This window comes from Botryllus schlosseri, chromosome 3 (assembly GCF_051294905.1).
Source record: "Botryllus schlosseri isolate E-star chromosome 3, Bs_hap1, whole genome shotgun sequence".
NCBI classification, from domain to species: Eukaryota; Metazoa; Chordata; class Ascidiacea; order Stolidobranchia; family Styelidae; genus Botryllus; species Botryllus schlosseri.
The window spans coordinates 27,325,883-27,350,256 of NC_137238.1; the positions used below are offsets into that span (position 1 = coordinate 27,325,883).

The 24,374-nt window shown below is 41.8% G+C and overlaps 2 protein-coding genes and 1 long non-coding RNA gene across 3 annotated transcripts; 1 reads left to right on the forward strand and 2 right to left on the reverse strand.

Annotated features, from left to right (window-relative positions):
• Window positions 1-2,143: 2,143 nt before the first annotated feature.
• Window positions 2,144-5,974, forward strand: LOC145436272 (uncharacterized). Its single transcript, XM_080313635.1, has 5 exons — window positions 2,144-2,298; window positions 2,361-2,438; window positions 4,900-5,071; window positions 5,133-5,265; window positions 5,788-5,974. Exons 1-5 carry the CDS (start codon window positions 2,218-2,220, stop codon window positions 5,822-5,824), a joined length of 501 nt encoding a protein of 166 aa, XP_080169761.1. The 5' UTR covers window positions 2,144-2,217; the 3' UTR covers window positions 5,825-5,974.
• On the reverse strand, window positions 5,202-5,831 carry LOC145436273 (uncharacterized). Its single transcript, XR_013914240.1, has 2 exons — window positions 5,711-5,831; window positions 5,202-5,551 (listed from the first exon to the last, which is right to left on the reverse strand). It is a non-coding gene; the product is annotated as an uncharacterized LOC145436273 (long non-coding RNA).
• A 12,279-nt stretch (window positions 5,975-18,253) lies between the features above and the next one.
• LOC145436289 (uncharacterized) lies at window positions 18,254-24,075 on the reverse strand. Its single transcript, XM_080313652.1, has 10 exons — window positions 23,954-24,075; window positions 22,960-23,048; window positions 21,951-22,890; window positions 21,400-21,587; window positions 21,100-21,309; window positions 20,783-20,923; window positions 20,537-20,719; window positions 19,723-20,142; window positions 19,452-19,575; window positions 18,254-19,319 (listed from the first exon to the last, which is right to left on the reverse strand). Exons 2-10 carry the CDS (start codon window positions 23,026-23,028, stop codon window positions 19,177-19,179), a joined length of 2,418 nt encoding a protein of 805 aa, XP_080169778.1. The 5' UTR covers window positions 23,029-23,048; window positions 23,954-24,075; the 3' UTR covers window positions 18,254-19,176.
• Window positions 24,076-24,374: the final 299 nt, after the last annotated feature.

Genomic DNA, 24,374 nt, shown 5'->3' on the forward strand with positions numbered 1-24,374 from the left:
GGTCCGCTGTAACAAGTCCGCGGTCGGAAAACGTCGAATGACTCTCTGTTTCTCATATTTGATTACTTGTGCGTTTACGTAACTGTACAATCACAATATGTTTGTCATTCGACCGTTCGTTTCAAATATAGTGTTTCTAATAAGCATTGTCGTTTAAGAATCGTCTACTCGAGTGTTTGTACTGGGGTTGGATTATCCTAATAAGAGTTTACGGGTTAACCGATTAACCGGTTAAAAGAGTATCGTTGCTTATGCGTTTTACACTTTTTAGTAAGTTTCAATACGTCGTATTATCGGTGTTGCGCACGGCCAATTAGCGAGAAGCGTATTGCAAATTAGCGAGATTCAGTGCGCAACTTCACAATGTAAGGCGGCGCGATCTCCCGCTGAGATGATCGTAAAATTAGGTCTTTGATTGCTGCGCGCTCGGTAATCGTCGCTGGCCTGATATATCGCGTTTTCAACAAGCCTAGTTCCGCTGGCTTGAAGAATCGCATCTGTAAAAGGCCCTGTGCAGTATCCTCACTATACCATCGCTGACCTGTACAATCGCAGCTGCATTGGCTTGGTGCGCACAATATTATCGCTGGCCTACACATTCGCATCTTTAATAGGCCTGATACGAAATATATCATAGCTGGCCTAACTATCGCGTTTCGGGCCTAGCATGCGTTGGCTGATATCTGTCGATGGGTTGGAGACAATATGCCGTTGAGTGTATGCTGATTAGCGATTGTGATTAAAGAGTGACATCGCGAAACCGAGTGACATCGAATGTTTGCAAACATGTGCTTGTGCGTGCGTGCATGCGTAATTTACTTTCACTAATACTTAATTCGAAAAAAATCGAAACCCCCTCCCATTTTATTTCAAATCCCCCTTGTTTTCCTGCTGGCTACGCGCCTGGTCACATACTCATAGGGCTCATAGTGTGCGTGTACGCAGATCTACAATAACACTGTGTAATGATTTTATGATCCATTTTTCATGCAAACCTCGTGAAATCGATTGTCTCACTTGGCAGTTGTTATCCGGTTAACCGGTTAGATAAATTCCAAATATGCGGAAAAATCGGTTATTTGGATAGTGAAATTTTTTGATATCCGAACTAACCCTCCAGTTTGTATCTCCTGCAATCTGATATGGTAATGGGAGAAAAGTATCTATATTTCGTCACAACCGGAATAGCTTGATATTTCAGGCAAAATTCTAGAGATTCAATACCATGTTCGATTCTGCCATGTATATCTTAGTTTTATGCTCATATCCATCTTGTAGACACCGTCCTGCAGCGAATGATGAAAAGTTGCTATTAGACAGATTTTATTCAAGTATGATCAGATTACAGTAGCATTTTCCTATTTCATAATGATGTTCCCGGTGCGATCACGCACCTTTGAAACATCTCACCATCTCTAATAAATTGTTAAAACGTCGCACTGTAAAGCCGATGCTCATCATACGACATTAGAAGTGCTCACGCGCTTCAGGTGCACGTCAATTAGACAGATTTAGCAGTCATCTCCTTATCCATATATTATCTCGTAAACAATTTCATATTCTTGCACGAGCAAGGAGTGGTAATTTGGCGATGAAGATTTTATATTCGCCCTGATGTAAAATGGGTTCGCCGTTTGCTGATGGATTGCAATCATGTATAAAAGAAACTCAGCCAGCCGTATTCTAAACACTGCACTACTGGCTGTGTCTCGTTTTTGCATCATGGCAGTTTTTAAAACTGGTGACTGTCATCTTCACTTTGTGTAAGGTAGTGCTTAATTACTTATCATAGAAACATGCTGCAACTTGGGTAGATAATGTGTTGGGGCTGCACATATCATCACAAACCTTGCTAGTACAATCGAATATAGATCTAGTCGCAATGGGAGCTGTGAAGTTAGTAAGTTTACTGGCTACAGTGATGACTGTAGGTACGCAGTGTAAGTTGGGTGGGCGAAGTGGAAAGATTTTAACTTACTTGAGATTTTCATATACTATATTATTAAACATGGATTTGTGCAAACAGATCAGATAGATTAATGCGACGCAATTAATATAAGTGTAGTTTGGCGACTTTTTAGTTAAGAGTTTCAGATTGGGTACCAATGTTCGGAGACAATCCCAATTTGGAAGGGACGCAAGCTTCAAACCCGATATTCATTTTTTCAGACATATTTACTCCGGCTCTACATATACCCGTGCCATAAACCATCAAAAATGGATCTGATCCGGCTGGTATGCTTGTGTGCATTATTAATTCAAGCTACCAATGCATATTTCATGTGTTCCGTTGTGGAGGTAGGAATCGTCGACACATATACTAGAACTTGTCTCGTATGATTTTTGTTTTGTTGTAACAGGTCAGCGAGAATTCTGTCATTGTGCGCTTCAAGACTGACGCTCGCGCAAAAGCTTACGAAGTCTACATTCAGGAGCCGGTAAGAGCTTGGGTGCATGTCTATTGGCTATGTAAACACGGATGCACAATTCTGCGTTCATTTTAGTTGGCTAATCCCTCTTGCGTTATCCATCAATTTGATCTAAACTGGTAAACGATGATATACGCACAATATACCAACTCCCGAATGTGTAGATACAAAATTACGATTCAAACAGATATTGAGATATCCAGTGGACGTAGATTTGTGAAGCAGATTTGTAGAAACTAAACATCTAGTTAGTTGATGGTCAACTAATTACCGGTTTTTTGAGTACTTCTAGTTCTAGTTCTAGTTCCTGATATTGAGAATTGAGTATTTCTAGTTCTAGTTCTAGTTCTAGTTGCATATTTTGAAAATTCAGTGGTTCTAAGTTCTAGTTGCGGATTCTGAAAATCGGGTGGTTCTAATTACAGTTATAGTTGCGAGTTTCAAAAATTGAGTAGGCGGAGAACGGGGACAATTGTAACACTTTTTGGATTTTCTAACATTACGTGTTTTTCTCATGGAAATTTCGTTTCCAAAGTTTTATATAAAGTAGCCAACAACTCGATAGTTAGTACAAAAACTAAAATGGGACTAAATCAACAATCAATCATGGAAATTTTTGGTCGCGAAAATCGCCGCTCAAAAGTTACAATCGCCCCGTACGCCGGGGCAATTGTACCACCCATGCGGGGCAATTATAACAGTGCTATTTATATTTAAAAACAAACGACATGAACAACGAAAACGGGAGCACTAATTGTATTATTCCATTAAACTAAAGAAAGAGAAGTTTGAACGCTTCCAGGGTACGCCCCATCGCATTTTTTGCATCTGAATACAGTATCACCATTCGTGCCTTCTTCATGCGCTCAAAATGTACGAGAAGCACATTCATTCTATCTCCCTACACATATTCGGCCTCTTCTACCAAGGTGCTGTTGTTCAGCGTGCATTATGGGTTGGGCATTCGGTCACTTGCAAAGGTGCGAAACAAGACCCGGCTAAAATATCTGGTTGAATGGGCCGATGATAGTGTAGAAAAACGAGGAAACAACATTATGTGGCGTCAAAGCTAATGACATTATTCGGTTCTGTACAAAATTAAAATAAATTGTTCACACCAAATGACAAAATGCAAGTGGGCCATGGTCAAAGTCAGGGGATGAGGATTCAGTCATGGGCGAGTTCTTAAGTAACCATGGAAGGTCGACACACCAAAAGTCGATCAACATGAGAATGGATGGTAGAATCACGGAAATAACCGAACCCTAAGTTTCACATCGCTACTTTTGTATGTCCTTTCCTCCAAATGATCATGTTGAAATTGGTATGGCAAGGTAGTATCTGTTCTGGTATTGAACTTATGGCTGTTGCAAGATTGGTCTTCAGTAGATATATGGTTATACCAAAATATGAACAAATATATTCAGCATTGAAAAGATATTTTAACGACGCAAAAGTAACAGAGTCTTACGATTGCCCCTGATACGCTCGACCATGATTAGCCTCTTAGTATGGTACCGTCCCGGCGATGCAAGTCCTAGTTTTCCTATCATCACGGCAGACTATTGTAACAATGTTCCATCTACATATATTACGTTGTAACTACTTGAGGTAGCCTACCATCCGTCTGAACAAATTATTCCAGACCAGAAAATATTTACTTAAGGGTCCAAAATTTCGTTTTTTTCAAATTAATCCGGGGTTTCGCATCGTAGCTCAACGCAACTCCAGGTATGTTAGCAGAGATAACTACTGCATGAGCACGCAAAATATCAAGGCGATATCTCCACCCTACTAGCGTTGAGGTCGATTGTTACATTTGTCCCCGGTCTCCCTTAGTTCTAGTTCTAGTTCTAGTTGTGGTCTCTGAAAATCCAGTGGTTTGTATAAGTCTGGTATGAAGGTTTTAGGACGTCTTACACTTTCGGCCAGAGGTGTGCAACGTGCGAACCGCGGGCCAAATTCGGCCCGCAAAGATAATTTGTTTGTCCCGTAAAGAAGCACCAATTTTGAAGACTGTGCGGCCCACGCTATAGCTTTCCAACTGAGTTTGGTCCGATGTGCTCAATTGTATTACTAAACGAGTCAAAAAAGCACTAAAGTCATTGAAATATGCAATGCATATGGCAACTATTGCATATGATTATTTTGACGAAATTTATTCCATAATCAAAAAAAAGTTATTTTACGCCATATGCACGACTTGCCTTCTGGTATTCACGATTGTAGTGCGTAGTTCGTGACCAGATTTTATTTATATGTCTCGCCATCCCCGTTATCAATTCTGAATGAGCTGCGTTGTAGTCGGTGGCGCATAAGACCTTGACATTAGTCCCACTCTAAACGTATCATAATAATAACAATACGACACGATCGCCAAAACGTTGAAGCCCTTGTGAAGCTTCTATGTAGAATGTTTAGATATCACACCGTTCCTCACACTAACTCTGCACTGTCCAAAATTTCGCAGTTCCTCGCGGATAGGCCGTCCGCGTTCCGAACTACTATTCTAAAGGACGATAAAGTGGACAAAGAGTTCATTTACGTTACGTGCCCGGCGGGCTTGCAGGCCGGCACTGAGTACGAGTTTGTGGTGATGGATTCTACCTGGCAGCAAATCGGAGAAATCAAGTTCTTTACAAGTGAGGAGCGACTGTCGTAATCGTGGATGACTTGTTTTATGTTAGATACCTTTCTCCACAGAGTGTCTGTCTGGGCAGTACCCGTGTTTTGGAATGTGGGGTAGAATGACCTGTCTTGAGGAACACCGTCTTTGCGACGACCGACAGGATTGCTTAAGCAACATGGACGAGATGAGAAAGGATGATGGAACTTGGTAAGAATGAGAGAGAGTCATGAAACTAGTCATTACAACCCTGGTTTGAACTTATTTGTAGTGTCATTGTTCATGCTGCAATTGCTGCATTCATCGCGAATATACATATTGCGACCGCTAGACCATGCCTACTTCTTGAAACTACCTACTTGAGTACTTTGTTCTATTTCTACTTGAATTAGTTTTGAAATGAACTGGAAATCGCAATTTCTACTTGTTTTTAGTAAAAATTCAAGCATTACTTCTACTTCTTCTTGAATAGCAACGCCGACTACTACGACCACCTCTTATTAAATTTTATCTCCCAATTAGAACATACAACGTACAAGCATTGTGAATACTCATGTTCATTCGATTGCAATCATCATCTGATATTGGAAAACTCTGATTCATTTCGAAATTGCTGATTTCCGCACCAAAAATAATTCGAATCCGGGATTAGTACTTCCTATCCTTACCCATGACCGATGTCTCTGTTCACCCAAATCTTGTTATAGTTTATCAATACCAATTTTTATGCAGCATCTCAGCGGAGCCGGAAACGCCTACTGCCGAATAAGGAAAAATGAAAAATGAAGATATCCGTCATTCACACTGCACATCAAACAAGAATATGTATATAAATATGTTTCATCACAATGCAGACTTTTACTATCGTGTTCAGAAAGAGCTCTGAAACTTCTGCAACAATTACATTGGTGCCATCACATGTGCTTTTATGCTGTCGTGGTATAGAAGAAAGAGGTCTCAATATCAATCAATATCAGTAATCGTCAGATTATATTTTGATCTCATCAAGACGCACACAATGTACATGCGATAAGACACAATGCGATTTAATGAACAGATAGGAGGATGTCGAACCATCAGTTGCGGTGTCTCAAACTGGTATCCATATCGACCTATCAGTGGTTAATTAGCAATTTTTATCAGTTCAATACACCACGAAATGCGATACAATAAAAATATAGGAAGATATTGAGGCGACTTGGAGTAGTCTATGGAATCAGACACCCACGTTGGCCTAGGCGATGTAAAGAGGAGGCATGCACACTAAATGAATAGTAAAGGAAGATAGTATAAAAAAAAGCGACGAAAAATGGGGGTGGCATGTCATGGAAGGCGAGATCGATAGGTCAGCTCGTGGTCCGGTAATCTTGAGGATGGACTAATATTTATTTATTAGTAATTGCTTGCATTTCGACTTGAATGTATAGACATGCTCGCCAACTGTCGGATGGCCGGCGCGATATTGTTCCACAAGCCACGTCCGGCATATTTGATAGAGCGATGATCTTTTCGGTCGATCATATGATATTTGGACGACGTGGACGCGAGTGTGTTGTACTTGCGCGCTTTTGATTCCGAGGTAAAGAAGTCATTGAAATATTCTGTCCGAAGCCACGCTTCTTTTCCGATGTTTATCTCTTCCGTGGCTCTCTCTTGCTCTTCCCATTCCTTGTGAGTACGTTATTTCATCTGGTATTTTTCTGGGCTTTTTATGTCGCCGTGGGAACAGCGACGCTTGAGGATATGAGCCCAGATAAACTTCCTGGCGCGACATCGAACCCGGGCCGCCGGGGTATAGCAGGCGCTAATCGACACCACTACGCAAACTCCCCGCTACGTGACATACGGTTTCGACACTTTTTCGCAGTCCATATGTTTCATACTTCGAGGGTTATAGTCAGTACCGAAGTAGCATAGGCTACTTATAAATTTTTCGAGTACGCTAATGGTTCTACCTGCTTTCAATACCTACTCAATTAGTTATGTTTTTAGACTTATTCCACTTCTAATTGGGTATGTGTCTACAATCTTCATACACATCGTATCTTTGATTGTAACTTGGACATTTAATTAAAATCGTTTTAATGCTCTTTGAATGACAACGATTTACGTCGTTAGATATCCCATTAGACCAGTGGTTCTAAACCTTTTTCCTCCACCACCCCCTTTCAGAAATTTCTAGGGTCTGGTGCCCCCCATTTTAAGGACTATAGTAAAAAACAATAGGTAAGCGATCGAAGTCTGGTTTCGGATTGGGACTTCAATATTAGCAATATCTCACGCTTGAATTGCGCCCAAGGACCACTCGACTAATTGACGATATAACAATTGTATGAGCTATATTCGGGACCTAATCAAGGTTGTTATAATAACCACCGGGTAAAGCCTACGGGCTCACACCATTTGGCTCGAGCTCGATGTACACATCCCGCATTCACCTCTGCGATTGACAATACGGTGAAATTAATTGTATTAATATACATTTTAATAATATATTCATAATAAAATATATTAAAACCCGAAGCTTTTCGAGCTGACACTTTTCAAGGGCAATCGTCAGCATATGGAGGATTTCAAAAACATGCATCTAGCTACATTGCAAACAACCAATTATGACGTCATAGAAACAAACAACATGAAATACAGGCAAACCGCGAGCGCAGCTAGTGGCCAATTTTTAGATTCACTAAAAATTCCTTCTGCTGACACAAGCGCGGTCGTTGGATTTTAATATAAGTCGATTCCAGTGCAGACAGATGGAAATTAGTGCGGTCTCTGCCTAATATAGAAAATCTTTCATCGCGATAGTTTTTAGCGCAAGTTGCATTCTCAGCCAAATGCTTGCCGATGGCAGAGTTCATAGCCATGGCCTGATTACGTTCTAGTAATCGCAGATCAGTTACGGCTGCGTCTTGGCGAGAGTCCAATGTGCGTGATCTAATAACGCTAGGAACATGTTGTATTAGGTTTTGTTTTATTGCCTTGTGTGACTATTAAATCTACTGACAATTTTGTAGAGTCCACATTAAATTTAGTGCTGAACCAATCTCTTAACTTGTGTGACTATTAAATCTACTGACAATGTTGTAGAGATATCTGTCCACATTAAATTTAGTGCTGAACCAATCTCTTAACTTGAACATGAATGAGGGTCACAACACCAAGTAGTACCATCCTTTATATGATATGATGAAGAAATATTCTGACGATTAATTTTGCAGCTCTCAAACATTGCAGCTCTCAACTAAATTTAGTTAATCATTTTGGCCAAAAAGCTTCAAAGCATCTTTAATGTACAAACGGCATCACTCTCAAGAGTGGTATACAGAGACCTTTCGATTTCAACACTCTGTGCGTTGCAGGATACAATGCCCAGTTCGAGACATTTAGTGAAAATAACCCGAGCTAGTTTTATACGGGAGTGTTATAAAGGAGAATTGACAATCCAAAATTCCGCGCAATTCATTTTACATGGATTAAAATGAATCACTGCATTGGTGGAAAGGTCGTCGGGGTATATTGCGCCGACGCGCGACGAAAAACGTCGTGATTTGGCATTTTTGTCGAATGTTACTTTGCAATGAGAGCTCAGTGATATATAAAACTATTGTTCTACTGCAGGGGTTCTCAACCCGCGGCCCGCAGACGTTTATTTTGCGGCCCGCGACATCTTTCATTAAAACCGCAATTGCTACTGGCACGATGTTATATATTAATTTAGCTACTTGGCTCTCTTATCGCACCGTCTATGTCTCGTTTTGTTACTCATTCTTTAATGTGTTCTGGTTTCTTGATATATGCTCGACTGTAGATTGTTATTGTTTTGAATCGGTATTCCGCTGAACTCTGGTTCAAGAGAATTCCGTTGTGTAGTACACTTTTAAAAGTGTTTAACTCAGATAAAAGAAAAAGGATCGGGAATTAAACGGCGGGAACTGGGTTTGTAACTCTGTGCGGAACAATCAATTTGCTTCCTCAGATATGAATGGAAAACCGATATGACATATTTGTCGAATAACAGTTTTCGTAACGAAGCGTAGAAGCTTCAAATTATACCACGGCACTTTCTTCTGAAGCTATACGTATCGCCTAATGTTGGAAAAAACGTTGCTAGCTAGGTGTCGAGCCCACCAATCTATGTTCCGCGGCATTGTTAAAATCGTCGACGATGTTACAGACGCATGGTTCAAAATTGATTGGAATATCGCTAAACCCATGACATTTGCCAGAAAAAGTGTGATTTCAATAAAACTTTAATATACTGTATGAATATTCGCTGCTTCCGGAACTTAACAGCAAGGACAACATCACTTGACAAATTTTGAAGCTGCAGTTGTCTGATTCAACCGTGACCAGAAGAGTAATAGCAATTTCAGTCGATCTTTCTTCGCATATTCTGAAATATGTTGACGCTTAGATTACTTTAGCCTAGCATCGGACGGATCCTTCGACTCCACAGACATTACATAGCTAATTAATTATCTGGATGCTTTTCATCAGAGTAGAAATGCTGGCAGGGCAAACGCGGGTAGGAGGGACCAGCGAAAAACATCAACTTAACAAAGCTCAATTCTATCTGTATTGGCGCAGGGCTCCTTCCATGGAAGGAGAGGAGTTGGGTTGATTGGTTTGTTCAGAAATGACCCGAACGCCAGACTTGTTCTCATATCACTGGGAGCTCGAAGTGATAATGGCCTCTGTAGCAAAAAAATGACCGTAATTTTCTACTTGCTCGCCCACATATTGAAACGGAGACTTCGGTTCTCTGGTGGACGGGTTTGAAGGTGCATATACCGACTTGGCAACTAATGCAATACACGCTCAATGATGGGATATACTTGCGCCGCTGGAAGATAATATTCTCACAAAACAAAACTGCAAACATACGAACTCTGTCCATTAATGCTTTAGAATGCATAAAATGTACTAAACGCCCGTATACGACTGGTAAATAGGCTTCAGTAGCCTAAATTTAATAGTAGCCCACGAATATACATGGAATTAATGTTCTGCGGCCCGCAGCGTCTTTTGCTGTTAAAGTGCGGCCCGCTATACAAGGGAAGTTGGGAACCCCTGTTCTACTGTATAATCATATGTCCTCGCTACACCATCTACTGCGAGGCCGTTTTTCTTCAGCGCCCCCCCCCCCCATAAGACCCCCTGAGTCCACCCCACCCCCCATATCACCCACTGATTGTTTCCGCCCCCTTCAAAATCGAAATCGTCCCCTGGGGGGCGCTGGAGATAAGGTTAAGAACCACTGCATTAGACAGGCTTGTGCACCAAGAAATCGGCACCAGAGGAATTACACTGCTCTGCAGAAACATTGGTACAAGTAAAGCCATAAATTTCTACCAAATTACGGAATAGAGATCTCCGATACATATTAAAATGATTTCAACTGGGAGTAATAAAATGGAGGTTGAAATAGGTGGTTCGGGGCCTACGATATCGTAGGCCCTTGGTGGCTATTTTCGGAATATCAGGATACATCTTGGTGACTACTGCAAAATGACAAACGACACTACAAATACGTTCACTTTTCGAAAAATATACTCAGTTACCGTGATGCAGGTCCTCCAATCAGATATGATGAAACATATATGACATGCAGATGTCGAATAGACCGCTCCACATGGGTCTGCGCGCCTACACGTCGGCCGTTCTGAAAATTGACAGAATCGGTGCACAGAGAGCGGCGCTCTCTCCAAAGTGACAGATTGAGGGACCAACCTACCGATGTTTATGAAACAATTTGATGTTTTTACTTAGAGATACCGCATTCTTATCTCTAACGAAAGATCTGATGATTAGTCAGACTCAAGAGGGTTAATAATAACACCTGTATCACATTACTGTAACGAAGACCACGGGGCATACCGGGAAAATATTATGTACAGTATCTCCTGGATGTTTCGAATTGTATTTCCCGTAAACAAAGTGGGTCCTTGTTGATGTCTGACTGGACTGATCAGGTATGAGCATTGAGCACATGCTACTTACAATCTACTGAACTATGCATCCTCAAAATTTGGACCATCAATGACGCCTATCCATCTTGTTTTGTACTATTAGAGCATTTCCTGTCCAAAGTTTTACTTACTACGACACCTAATCAGTTCGAACCACCAATGCAGTGAGCCGTGTCTCAAAAATGGAGATAGTGAGAAGCCATCGTAAATCAGGGGTTCTGTTCGTATTGTAGAGTCATTAGTGCTAATTAGTAAGGTAAATAGTAGTAGGGTGGAGATAAAGATCACAAAATGTTTGCTCAGGAAGTGCGTTGTTAGTTCAGTTAGTTAATTATACGCACAACCATTGCCTTATGTTGCTACTAAAACTTGGTGGGTTGAAGATTAAAGTTGTTTTCTGATATCGTATGAACACACTGTGCTCATTCACGAACCCCGATAGTAAATTAAAGGCGATTGTGACCACGTTACGGTGGTGATTCTTCACGGCATATTGAGAATTGAGAATTCTCTTTGAACTTGCAGTTTGCAGCATTCGATAGATGGTAGAGAGTCGAAAATTCAACTCTCTGACCCTTATGTTCATCATGAATGGAAAACGTCATAACGTCTTTCGTCTCTATTTATTTTCGTTCTTATGCTTAGCTGAATATCACGGTCCTATCAGTTAAATACACCACAAGATTTAGATACAATGAAAATATAAGGGGTAAGCAAACATTGCACAGTGAGTTCAACATGGCGTATCTACGGGGTCGTTGTCTCAAACACCGAAACATGAGACCAGCATCGCTATCAACCTAACCTGAGATTCTTTGAACATCGAATCGCGAGATACTCGAGTTTCCTTAATATAAGTGTCTCGAGAATGATGCAGGATCTCTAAAAGTCGACAAAATGTCTCGCAAGTAGAAGTTCGCTTGGCTGAGGAATATAGACATTCTACTTCAGGATATCGAAATAAATATATCATGATGCGTTTTGAAGACAACAGCAACAAGCTTATTTGCTCTCATTACGTGAAATTAACACTGCTGCGAAAAAAAATATCGCCTGAAGTCTGGGGAATATATTTTACTGCATTTTACCTGCTTGTCCATTAATTTTCTCTTGGTGGTCCCGAATTTCAGTGCTGAGGGCTGTATTTATATGCGACGTATGTCACCTTCGTTTTTACGGGGCTCTTTCAATGTGGATCCAGCTTATCAGTGTCATATTCATTTTTCATATATTAGCAATTTCATCATTCAAACTCTATCACAGGCCTTTATCAAGATGTAAACGCGTGAAAAAGTATCATTCTCACTTCAGAAATGCCTGGAACAAGATGTTTGGTGATACCGAAGTGTCGAAATTTGCCACCGTAAATAGTTTCAAGTTCAGAAATGGTCGAAATTTCAATTCAAGATTGCACGGCCTTTACTGGTCAAAATTGAGTGAAATTTAGTGTGTAGCGTTTTTTAGACGACCTGACAATTTTATCACTAAGCGAGTGAAATTTGGAAAAAAGTTGTTGTTTTTTTGGAACAACCCTACTGTACAGAGGTGGTCAAAGTAGTTGAGAAAGCTACTGAACAAAAAGTAAAAGTAGCGACGCTAAAATATACTTAAGTAGGTAAGCAAGCAAGTAAGTAAGTAGTTGTGAGAAGCAGTCGAAAATACGTTCTTATGAGCTGTCAGGAAACTGTGCCATTCCGTGTCAGTAGAGATCTGGGCACAAAGTTTCCACTCATAAGAATTAGACCGCACGCGGGATACAAATGCTAGTTTCACTTCGGAGAAGCGGCTCTTAACTTTTGCGTATCCCAGATCTCCATTTCAGACAATGTCATGGCATTGTGCTCTCCGCCTAATTATAATGGATGGATGTCTTCGACACCCCTGCTGTGGAGTGCGCCACTGCCGAAATGTATACGCATGGGAAATATGACGATAGGCAACGTAAAAGTTAACGAGGATGGGGACACAGACCATCCTCAAGATTACTAGACCACGACTGACCTATCGATCTCGCTTCCCATGACACGCCGCCCTATTTCTTATCGCTTTCCTTTTCTATACTATCTTCTTTACTTTTATTCAGTCTGCATGCCTCCTCTTTACATTGCCTTGGCCAAGGTGGGTGTCTGATTCCATAGACTACTCCAAGTTGCTTCGACATCCTCCTGTCTTTTCATTGTATCGCATTTTTGTGGTGTATTGAACTGATAAAAATTGCTAATAAAGCAATGATGATGATGACATCCAAATATTGATGCCTCACCAGTAGCCAGCAGAGATGAGCGGATTTGAAATTTCTATGTCCTAATCCAATCCAAATCTGAACTTTCAAATCCAAATCCAAATCCTAATCCCTAACTTTTTCATGTTCAAGCCCATGTCCAATCCTAATCCGATTCCAACTGGAAATTCAGAAAAAATACTAATTTATGCAATGGAGGGATTCAAAAAATTTCTTTCACAACCAACGATTCACTTGATTCAAGATAACTAAGTAACCGTTATTACATTAATACCTGATCTGAATAAAGTTTATTGCCATTCGCCACACGACATTTCAATCTCCCAGAAAATAGGTAAATCCAATCCAAATCCTAATCCGTTCTGAAAAAAATGTCTCATCCAAATCCAATCCGAATGTGACAAAATTTCACAAATCCTGTTTTTTCGAAACCTAATCCTAATCCATGCTCATCTCTGGCAGCCAGTACTACTTAGTGAATCGCCTATTGCGATCTATGAATGATAGGCCTACGCAATAATCAAGTATTTGCCGTCCCGGATGTGGGGTATCATAACGGTAACTGGAGATGTGGATTGTAAGTGTCGCATTATCATGTGTGGCCTGCATGTAGCTTCACGTTAGCTAACTGGAATTCGTTCATGTATTGTAGCCTACATAAAGCTGGACATGAAATGTGTACTCGGAACGGCATCGATTCTAATGAGTTTTATTGTAATATTTCATTGCTCTGAGCTGAGATGGTGGTTCAGTTGATCATCTCGGATCTTCCCTAGCAACTCATTTCTTAGGGATGCTTATAGACATTAAAATCAGTAATGAAGGATGAAAATCAGACTATAGACCCGAGCGTTACGAATTCACTCAATGTGGGCAATCGCTAAGCGCTAGATGTCGTACGTGATCCGTGGAATGTTTAGAATTCAGTCCGTAATTCTTTTCCGGCCACTTCGCATTTGTAATATGTAGATTTTTTCGCAGTCAACCGTGCACGGAGGATGCTTCTCGGTATGCAGCGAGACGGCTTCGAGAGCTGCGTCGTTTAACAAGCAATAACAATTAAGGCTTCTTGATTGGCGGCTGTGCGTTGAAACCCTTGTCAGTACAGACGGCCGACCATATATTTGTTGTAAAACTGGTAGCCACCGCTCCCCGGTAAGCCCTTCACACACCGGGATTGCGTGGAGGGCAAAAGTGGTCCTGCTGTAATGTATACGCATGGGAAATATGAAGATAGGCTGCGTAAAAGTTTAGGAAGATGGGCATTTGATTTCGTAAAGGTAGGCTATGCCTATGGCAGGGTCGGGCAACTTCTCCAGTCGGCGGGCCGTATATGGGAAAATGTAGTAGGGGAGATGCGGTACCGATGGATCAAAAATTGCAAAATGATCTCTGGCCCTCAAATCTTCAACCGAGAATAGCAGATCTTTTGCTGTCTCAACACTTCGATACAAGCTCTACCTATTGCGGACATTCACATGAATATCCGCCTTTTAAAAAAATATTTATGAACGTTTAAAGAGTGTTGCTCGAACGTGTCATCGGTCCCCACCCGGTGGGTCCAAAGGCACACGACCATGGGACCTATGAGACATACGCTCAAAAACTCAAATTTGTTAACTTGTTTTGTTGTGTACTATAAGCTAAGCTACAGCAAGTCAATGAAGAATGTTTCGTCTCGACCTTCAAGAATGAAATAGATTATATCAACTCAAATGTTGGCATAAAATCATGTTTTGATTTACGCTCAAACTTACAAAATTAATGCCACATACATATTACCCGCAAATCGACATTTTGTCTTTCAAATACCTCGTAATAGCGATAAAACACCACAGGTAACTATGATTTACAGCCTATATATATGTAGGCGAGTTTCTGTTGTTAAGTCATTAGTTGGTCTATCTATTTTGCTTGATTTGGCTATGGTACCATAGGTCCCCCACCCCATAAATACTGTAATTGACTTGAAAACAGTCCACTCGAGGATGTTATTGATTCAAAAAATATGTGCCATTATATACACTGATACAAGCCCTATACTTCACATCAAAAATTATGGCGGGTTTGTTAGTCTGAAAGATGATATAGAAAAATGCAAATGTCGATCCAAATTTACTTTACACCCCCTAAAACGTAAATCATTCGTCACATACCCAATACCTCACGCAGGTCGAATTTTTTTTGAGGAAAGATTCTGTCAGCATGTAATTGTAGACAAATTCACGGAGTGTAATCATGGAATTATCATGGAGAATATTTCAAGTATTTTAGGTCCCAGTGATCCAACGAGGGTTCGGATTTTTTCCAAATTTATCAAGATATCAATAGATTGCGGTTGAGTACGTACGTAAAGGTCGATAATGCAAGCCTTTTCGTGTTCACGAATTCGCGCGTAAGCTCCACTCTTGCACTCTAATCACACACACACACACACGCACGCACGCTAAAGAATAACTTACAGTCCAGTGACGTGCGGTGGTGTTCATGGCTGGTGAGGCACGGACCCCCACACATACACACACACACACACACATACACACACAAACAGGCACGCACGTAAAGTACCTGATAAAGAGACACAAAATGTTAATAACAACAGCAGCGGGTATAGAGCTTTTCCTTTGCACGCTTGATAGCCGTTGCAATTCCACATTCTACAATACGTGTAGGACTGGTCGCCATTGTGCTAAATGGGCAAGTTTAGACGGATAATGATTACTATCTCTTCAAGTACCGGTATAAATTATTCGAAGCACATGAAAATAGCATCCTCATTTACATATAATGTTTTCAGAAAAAAATACATTAGATTTTCCGAATTTCGAAAGAAGATGCACCAGGACACTAGGCCAAGTCAAAATACACTAGATTTAGCGGAGAAACACTGGGAGTCGCACATCTGACCACAAACAACGACAACGCAGGCTATGTAAGTATAGCTATCACATACCACAATTAAGGGTTATAGGTATGACAGTCGAACACAGCATAAAGGCCACAAACAACGACAATGCAGCCTATGCAAAGTAGATATCACTTACCACAATTTAACGTAGCTATGGATGGAAAATACATAACAGCTGCATAAGTAAGGGAATGTATTTGCTCCGCATTACGTATTGGCCGTCGCTACTATATAATTCCTACAAGACTGTAGGATTCCGAAATTGATAGCGCGCTTCACTCTGTTGCAATTGTCCAATTGTAAGCGAATAGTGGATGAGGCAGATTAGTTTGTGCCTCACCTGGCTATTGTTTGTCTGCGATGGAATTGTCTGTAATAAAGCCGAATGTCACTTTCCTTGGCAATTTTGGGGGGTTCTGGTGCTCTAACACTGTTAATATTTGGATTTTCGGAATCAGTGTGACGATAGCATTTGATTGACACCAGTTATCATGAATTCCGAGCTATTTATGATCAATTGCATTGTCGCAGGTGAGGCACGACCCACCCGTGCCTCACATGTGGCCTCACCTCTCCTTTCGCGCTGTATTTTTGAATAATAATTATGCAAATTGATGATGGTGGGTGAAAAAATGTTCAAATTTAGTTATTTATGAACATCGATATAAAATGTCAATAAAATCATCGTCTCATCGAGGGCTTTCATAATTTTCACGTACTCATCCAGACGATTGGTGAGGCACTGCCTCACCTGCCTCATTGGACCGCACGTCACTGCTACAGTCACTATATCATTTGAAGTAATAAGCAAATAGTGGGGTATTGCGCGCCATATTTTCATGTACGGCCGGAAACGCTCTGTGGGCCGCTCAAAATCACGTCGCGGGTCGTATGCTGCCCGTCCCTGTTATATAGCCTATTGTAACATTTAGAGGGGCACGTCCAAATACCAGTAGCCTACCACTTGGTGAAGAGCCCATTGTGAACCATAAATAATAGGCCTACGCAATAATCAAGTATTTGCCGTCCTGGATGTGCTGTATCATAACTGTAACTAGAGATGTTGATTGTAGCCTAAGTATCGCATTATCATGTATGGCCTACATGTAGCTTCACGTGAGCTAACTGGAATACCTTCACGTATTGTAGCCTACATAAAACTGGACATGAAATGTGTACGCGGTACGACATCGATTCTACTGAGTTATATTGTAAGATTTCATTGCTCCGAGATGAGAAGGTGGTTCAGTTGATCATCTCGGAACTTTCCAAGCAGCTCATTCTTAGATAGATTATAGATATTGCTTATAGATATTGAAGTAAATAATCAAGGATGAAAAACATACTGGGAGAGTGGACCCGAGCGTTACAAATGAACTGGATGTCATCAATGGCTAAACGCTAGATGTCGTACGTGATACGTGAATGTTTAGAATTCAATTAGTAATTCTTATCCGGACACTTCGCATTTTGTAATATGTAAGTTCTTGGAAGGTCTCCTGTGTTTCTCGCTTCCTCTCGAGACGATTTTGAGAGCTGAGTCGTTCAGCAAGCAACAAAAAGGCTTCTTGATAGGCGGCTGTTCGTTGAAACCCCCTGTCAGTAGTGCCTACTGACCAAATAATTGCTTGAAAACTGGTAGCCACGCACTTCCCCGCTAAGCCCTTCGCATTGCATGGAGAGGAAAAGTGGCGCTGCTGATTCAAAAATCTCGATGATGCACGCTGCCTTCCTTATTCGAGCTAACTTGAAGATAGACGGTGTGTGCCTGTCACAGTTACGTTTAGAATTGGACTTCGTTACGTCCGATTTCAATATTGTTATTCAACCTCAATTCGAGATGCAAATGTAGAGCTCTGATAACCATCATTCGCAAATGGCACTCTATTACCACATTATTACCAAGCTGAACATCGCACCCATCGAATAGATGTGGTGTCGAATACGAGCCTTTATGTGACTTTGAAAGGTGGAGAAAATACCATAATCTTCGCGTAAATTGTGCCTTGTGCGAATCTGATATAAGTAACCTGCGACTGACTCATATTCTGTCGAAAAAGGTTCGAATGCATGAAATTTCGAGGGAAATTGTTTCCGTGTATTAGCGCCATAGGCGTAGAGAAAATTTTGCAATAGAAAGCTCATGATAAAAAGCAATTTGTTTCAATTAACACAGCATCAAAAACGGAAAAAAAAGACATACTAATGCGCTGTTTTGCACTCTGAAACATGTTTTGCTTGCATCGCGCGGCAGTAGTAGCGTAATAGGGAATAGAGACAAAGTAACTATACGTAGAAAAAATAGCAACATATAATAAGAATTCGGCACGAAACTGTAACGGGAACAAGAAAGGGTGAATTGTTGACGAAGGAAACGCGAGTAATAAAACTGTGATGAAAATCGCCCGGTGCTTCTGTGATCTCACAGTAAGGTCACAGTTTTGGTCACAAACGTAATTTAAACTATCCCCCACAAATTCGGACTCCTTAAGCCGATTTAAGCCTCCGGACTTTATAGTGGCAACGGACGCATCACAAGTTCGTTGCAACCTTGAATTATCAACGCCTGATTCTATCATAAGCAAATGTATCACTCTCCAGAACGGTGTCATTGATTTAATATTTATGTAACAAAAACGGAACAACCTTATAAAAATTACGACAAAACAGCTCAGATATCCGCAGACATGACCGAAAAACTTTCGAAAATAAGGCACTATATATATATCTACTAGTAAGCCAGTTCTCAGCGAAACGCATAGGCTTGGTCTGATGTCTACATGTCCTTCGCAGGGTCAAGCGAAATCGGTCGAAAATCATCAGGAACGTAATTCGATTCGAATCGGTGATGTCACCGTTGCTACGTAGTCCGCAGGAATGGTGGAGCTCTCGCTGGAGCTCAAGTATGCCTTTGCTTTGTACAAGGACAGCGTACTGTTGCATAGTGTCGGGTCCGTGTGCTCTCTTAGTACAAGCCTTCTGGCATCCGGGCGCGCAAGTTACATTGTCTTCCGCCTTGCGATCATTCTTCGAACAACGTTGCCGCGTTTCGAATACTCCAGCTCTGTTCGTATGGTCTTGAGCTGGTTCTTCTCAAATTTGTTCTTGGGCGGTTCCCGTTTGTAGGAGAGGTTGTACAGTTCTGAAAAGGAGATCACCCTGTTAGTTACACAATAATTACGGAGGCAAGAAAAACGAAGGGATAGTCTTCACGGTGTTTAATGATTCCTGTATCCTAAATTCCCACAATGAATTTAAACAAGTCGATATTTACCTGCATCTTTCAGAACGGGCGAGTTTAGCAGAAAATCTTGCAGTTTGGCGTTTTTCTTGTAGACGCACGACTTGTTCTTCCACGTTTCCAATGGGTGTAATATCTCTCCCAGATGACGAATTTTCTGTAGAAGGAAATTGCAAAATTAAAATAACGCGGTATGGGTACAAAAAAACTATCTATCTGCGTTTTCTATTTCACATGCAAAGGTGGTCAGAAAGTAATTTAATATTGTAGGCTAGCCATTAATCTACGGAAGTTGGGGACTCACCTCGAAATTTATGGTGCCGTTAGGCTCTATCGTTGGCGTTGAATGATTGAGAAAATACACGTCCTTGACCATCAGAGTCAAAAATGGCACCAGCACCCCGTCTTCCAAACCGGAAGATATGATTTCGTCGAAAGTGAATCTCTTTTGAGGAGTCGATGACGCCGATGATGACGTCACGGGGGTTGTCTTCGCGGAAGAGTCGTTCTCGCACTCGATGCCCGAGTCCCGGTGCTGTGAAGTCACAGAGGTGACAGACAGTCGCGACGACACGGAGTGTTGCGATGCCGTAGAGTAGCGATGGTTTTCCGGTTCCGGAGACGGCTTCACGAAATCCGACTCTTGGTGGTCGCGCATTGCCGCCCAGCGGGCGTTAAACATTTTCCGATAGCGGCGGAAGTTGTTGCTTGGGTCGAACACGGCCTGTGAGGTAATAATGAGTGTCAAAAGATGTCTTCTAAGATATAGACTATATCATTATCAGCAAAGTGCAAACGAATTCCTATGGATATATCACAATAGTGGAGTGGGTTCTGTTCCAGCGTAAAACGCCAAAGAGGACATGAAAAAGTGGCACACATAAGCAGGACCATGAATGATCGCACCCATGGGATAGATCTATGAGATTGATGTATTAGACTAGTTTTGAACGATTGGAATTGGTATAAAACCAAGATTAGTTATCAGGAAGAGCCGATGGCTTGATTGTCACCCTACTATATATAGTGGAAATTAGGTATCAACGCCTGCTTTCCATCCGTGTATTTACGGTGCAGAAATAAAATATGTGGAATACAATGGGCATCTGTTTTATTACCTGCAATTGCTCAAGTTCGTAGACATCCACTTTGCTCCAAGTACGTTTCAGCCGGGCGACAGCGCCTAGGCTCAGACCGGTCAGGATCGCCATAGCCGAATTGAAATTCGACAGCTGATAGCACGTGGCGGCCGTCCTCGTAAAAAGCGATATCACCTGCCTCCTGTGTTTCGGTTTTCGGCACTGTCATAGAACGGACATAGTGAATATCGGGCATTGGTATGCCGTACAAACGCGGTTTCTTACCAGGCATACTGAAGTGGCCACCAGGTGACTCAAATGGTTGAACCAGCGCACCGACGCGCCCAAGTTACAATTCGCTTCTTCGTCTTTATTGTTGTTGAATACTTGCAGAAATTCTTCGGCTCCCAGATGACTGAGGAGATCCTGAAATGACAAGATATTGACATCAGAATGGCGAAAATGAATACCTTCTACTTAGAGACGTGGTTGGTTCAGCGAATTGATGACTATTTGGTTTTTGCAATGGTGTCATAAGAGTAGCAGTGTATGTACAACCGCATTGAATTTATCATTTATGGATGGTAAGCTGACAAACTTACCATTTCGATGAGGCACAGTTGCTCGGCTACTTTATTTGCATCGCCCGCGTCACTCATGCCAGTAACCATGGCGATCATGGCTTCCTTCGTGTCTTGGAAGTGTTCGTCTCGCGGTAACGTGTCTGATTTCAAGTCAGCGTTGACCGATGTTTTGCCTTCCGAAGACTTATTCAAAGTTTCGAGTACCGATGAACAGTGGTCTTTCAATTCCTGCGAGAATTGGAAAGCAACGGCGTTAAAAACGTAAAAATCTGATCACCGGCAGGTGTCGGTAGCGAGCAGTCTTGAATTCGCAATTACCTGTGAATCGTTCGCAAGGTTATTGATGAGTTCTTTCAGGGTGCCCGAAGTCTCGTTTTTCTTGAAGTCGCCCGGAAAGTCACGCACCCAGATCAGTAGTACTTTCAGCAGGTGTTTGTTGCGGGTTTGAACACTGTTCGGTAAGTTGCTGTCGTCGCTGAGATGCTCGCATATTTGGGATTCGATGTCTGCAACGTGGGATTTTTCAGAGTTAACGAAATGCTCGAAATAATGCAATAAACACCGGATCATCTTTCAGTAAAACGGGAAGTCGCGATTTTTTTCTATCGAGATGTCACATGCCACACACGGAAATAACTTAATGTTGAAACTTACACGCGGAAACATGTCGTCTGAACTGTAACAGTACCACTCAATCAATGGTAGAGAGACGAGACGAATGAAACATCGCTACGATTATACACGCTGCTATCAAAATTTACACGAGGTAGTAATTTGTCTAAAATTTCGCAGTATCATTCAAATCACTCAACCTAACACCTTGATACCGAAGAAGACTTTAACCGCGCTAAGTTAAAATCATGCATTACCTTTCGCTAACTGATCCAGCGAATCTGAAGCGGGCAAGGTCGGGCCTAATAATCTCTTTTGCGCATTGCCGGACTGACCCGAAGTGCCTTCGTCGGATTTGGCTTCGGAATTGTTGTTATTGATGTTACTGCTTTGGTATTCCGAATCAATTTCGTGATCTAATAATCCAGATAAGATCCCAGAGTCACGAGATGCCACGGACCTACGATCCGTGTTGGTGTTTTCTGATGTTTTAAGGGGTTCATGGGATGGGAGGCTTTCGGGTTCTGGGCGCCTGCGGCCTTTTCTCCTCCTTCTGATCGTGTCATCACCCATCGCGATTATATCTTCCGAAATTGGGACTTCGTCTATGTTTGTTTCGGGCAGTTTCTCGAGAATAGCTCCCATGCTGGCGGTGGACGCGTAATTAGACGCGAGCTGGCTCGCGTTAACGCTCGGCGCTTTGTTTAATTTATGCGGGGACGGGAGAGCCCGCAGGGCGGCGGGCGGGGCCGTATTGCGCCGGTTGTCTTCGTCAAAGCCGCTGGCGACTGATCTGTAATCGTCAAAGTCCGAAGGCTTCGCTAAAGTGTCGCTTGATATACCGCTCGTGGATATATTCGGCGACAGGGTTTGAGAGTCAGATAGCTTTGGCAACGGGCGTTTCGGGCCTTGCATCATCACGTTTGCACGAAGCATCTCGACGTACAACGGAGAAGGGTCGTTTTCGAGCATGTTATTTGTGCTTTTGCTGACGGTTTTAGGGTTTTGCCGTCTTCTCTGGCATTTTGAACAAGCTGATAAATCCTTTGGCCTGGCGGCCTTTTGATTCTTTCTCAAAAAGCGAGGTCCTGTCTCGGACGATTCCGGGCTTTTAATCCGACACTGTATCTCCTTCAGAAGATTTTCGGGCGTCTGAAACAGCCTGTATCCGAGTAGATAAGAGTATATCGTTTTCTCCTGTAAATATAATGGAGAACACAGTTAAAATACACCCGTTTATGCTAAAATACCACAGCGTTGACTTACATCGGGAGTGCTGATTTCACCGTCCAGAAGATGCCGCAAGAGTGCTTCTTTCGTTTGCCTGTGTTCCATCCCGACAGGCAATAGCGTTTCTGTGAAGAGAATATAAGTTTATCGATTGAATGTATTGCAGTATAATGGCACGCTACGAAACTTTATGACTAGAGACTGTCTGCGTTTACTTAACCTACTATCCCGTAGTAATGTAACGGCTTGGATTACATTGCCTAGCAGTGCGAGCGCCATAATCCTGGCCTTCGCATTGTCATAAATATTTTAAGATTGCAGTATACTGCAGAAAGGCATACGTTTTATTATCTTTCGATCTACTTTTCTCTCTTTATTCGAATGAAAACAAGATAGTTTATTACATGACTGGATATAAGTACATTGCCCCGTATAGACATCTACTAATACAACACTGCTCGTAAATCGTGTAGTTTAGGATACAAAATATCGATGTAAATTGTCGCATACTAATTCGTTTTCGGCAAGGATAACGTGTAACTTGTACCTTTCTACACGCGCAGCGACCAGCGGCAAGGGGAGCATTCCCATTGAATAGCAAGACAACAAAACCGTTTCAACAGTCAAGACTCATTGTCTCCATTAGCAATTTGATTCCGCGGGCACAATGAGGGGCTTACATTTACAGAACGCACGGCTATTCATGTCTTTATCGGACTTTCACAACAGGCGCCTAGCGCAAAAGTCATCAAAGACTGCTAATAACAGGGTTGCAGCAATAGAGGTGCCTGTCAACCTGCGCCGGTGCTATGAACTCGACTAGTATAATTTAGTGTGAAGACCAGACTGCCTATTAATTAATACACAGCTGACTACTCCAAGCAACGATCGCACAAATATCATAATATAATAACCTTGAAATGCTATGCTACCGACTTCTGTGCTCGCCAAATAAACCCTAAGCGCACCTTTACTACCAGCTCATTCGGTATTCAGTAACAGATGTCGCCGCATTTGTAAAGCCTCTTACCTTGATTTTAGAACGGTAAAATTTCCGGGACGTTATATCCAATAGCAAAAAATGAAGTTGCGTATATCCAATAATCCTTGTAGCAGCTGAGCTGTTGTTATCGTAATATTATAAACTGTAAGCAATAAGACACATTGTTATATGATCGACCACCAGCCGAAGCCGTTTTCACGTCCGACGTACTACCCAGTCGAATGTCTGATGGCGCGGCGACTCTTGCATTTAAGCGCCGGCCAACCGCTCACTCTATGCCGCACGATTGCGCTGAATACGTCGCAACTGGTTGTCTGTATCGTGCGTAGTCCATTACTGTGATTTATTTATCAATGCGATGTCCAAAAATACAGTACGAATCCTAATACACAAGGCGCGCTAAATCTGGTTTCGTGTATAGCGTGTCTATTGTATATTTATAACTGGC

Coding starts and splice junctions, on each gene's coding strand:
- LOC145436289 (XM_080313652.1), bottom strand. CDS start 23,028: ATGGAACACAGGCAAACGAAAGAAGCACTCTTGCGGCATCTTCTGGAC. Junction 22,891..22,959: donor GTGAAATCAGCACTCCCGAT/GTAAGTCAACGC, acceptor TTATATTTACAG/GAGAAAACGATATACTCTTA. Junction 20,143..20,536: donor ACGAACTTGAGCAATTGCAG/GTAATAAAACAG, acceptor ATTACCTCACAG/GCCGTGTTCGACCCAAGCAA.
- LOC145436272 (XM_080313635.1), top strand. CDS start 2,218: ATGGATCTGATCCGGCTGGTATGCTTGTGTGCATTATTAATTCAAGCT. Junction 2,439..4,899: donor AAGTCTACATTCAGGAGCCG/GTAAGAGCTTGG, acceptor AAAATTTCGCAG/TTCCTCGCGGATAGGCCGTC. Junction 5,266..5,787: donor AGAAAGGATGATGGAACTTG/GTAAGAATGAGA, acceptor ATTTTTATGCAG/CATCTCAGCGGAGCCGGAAA.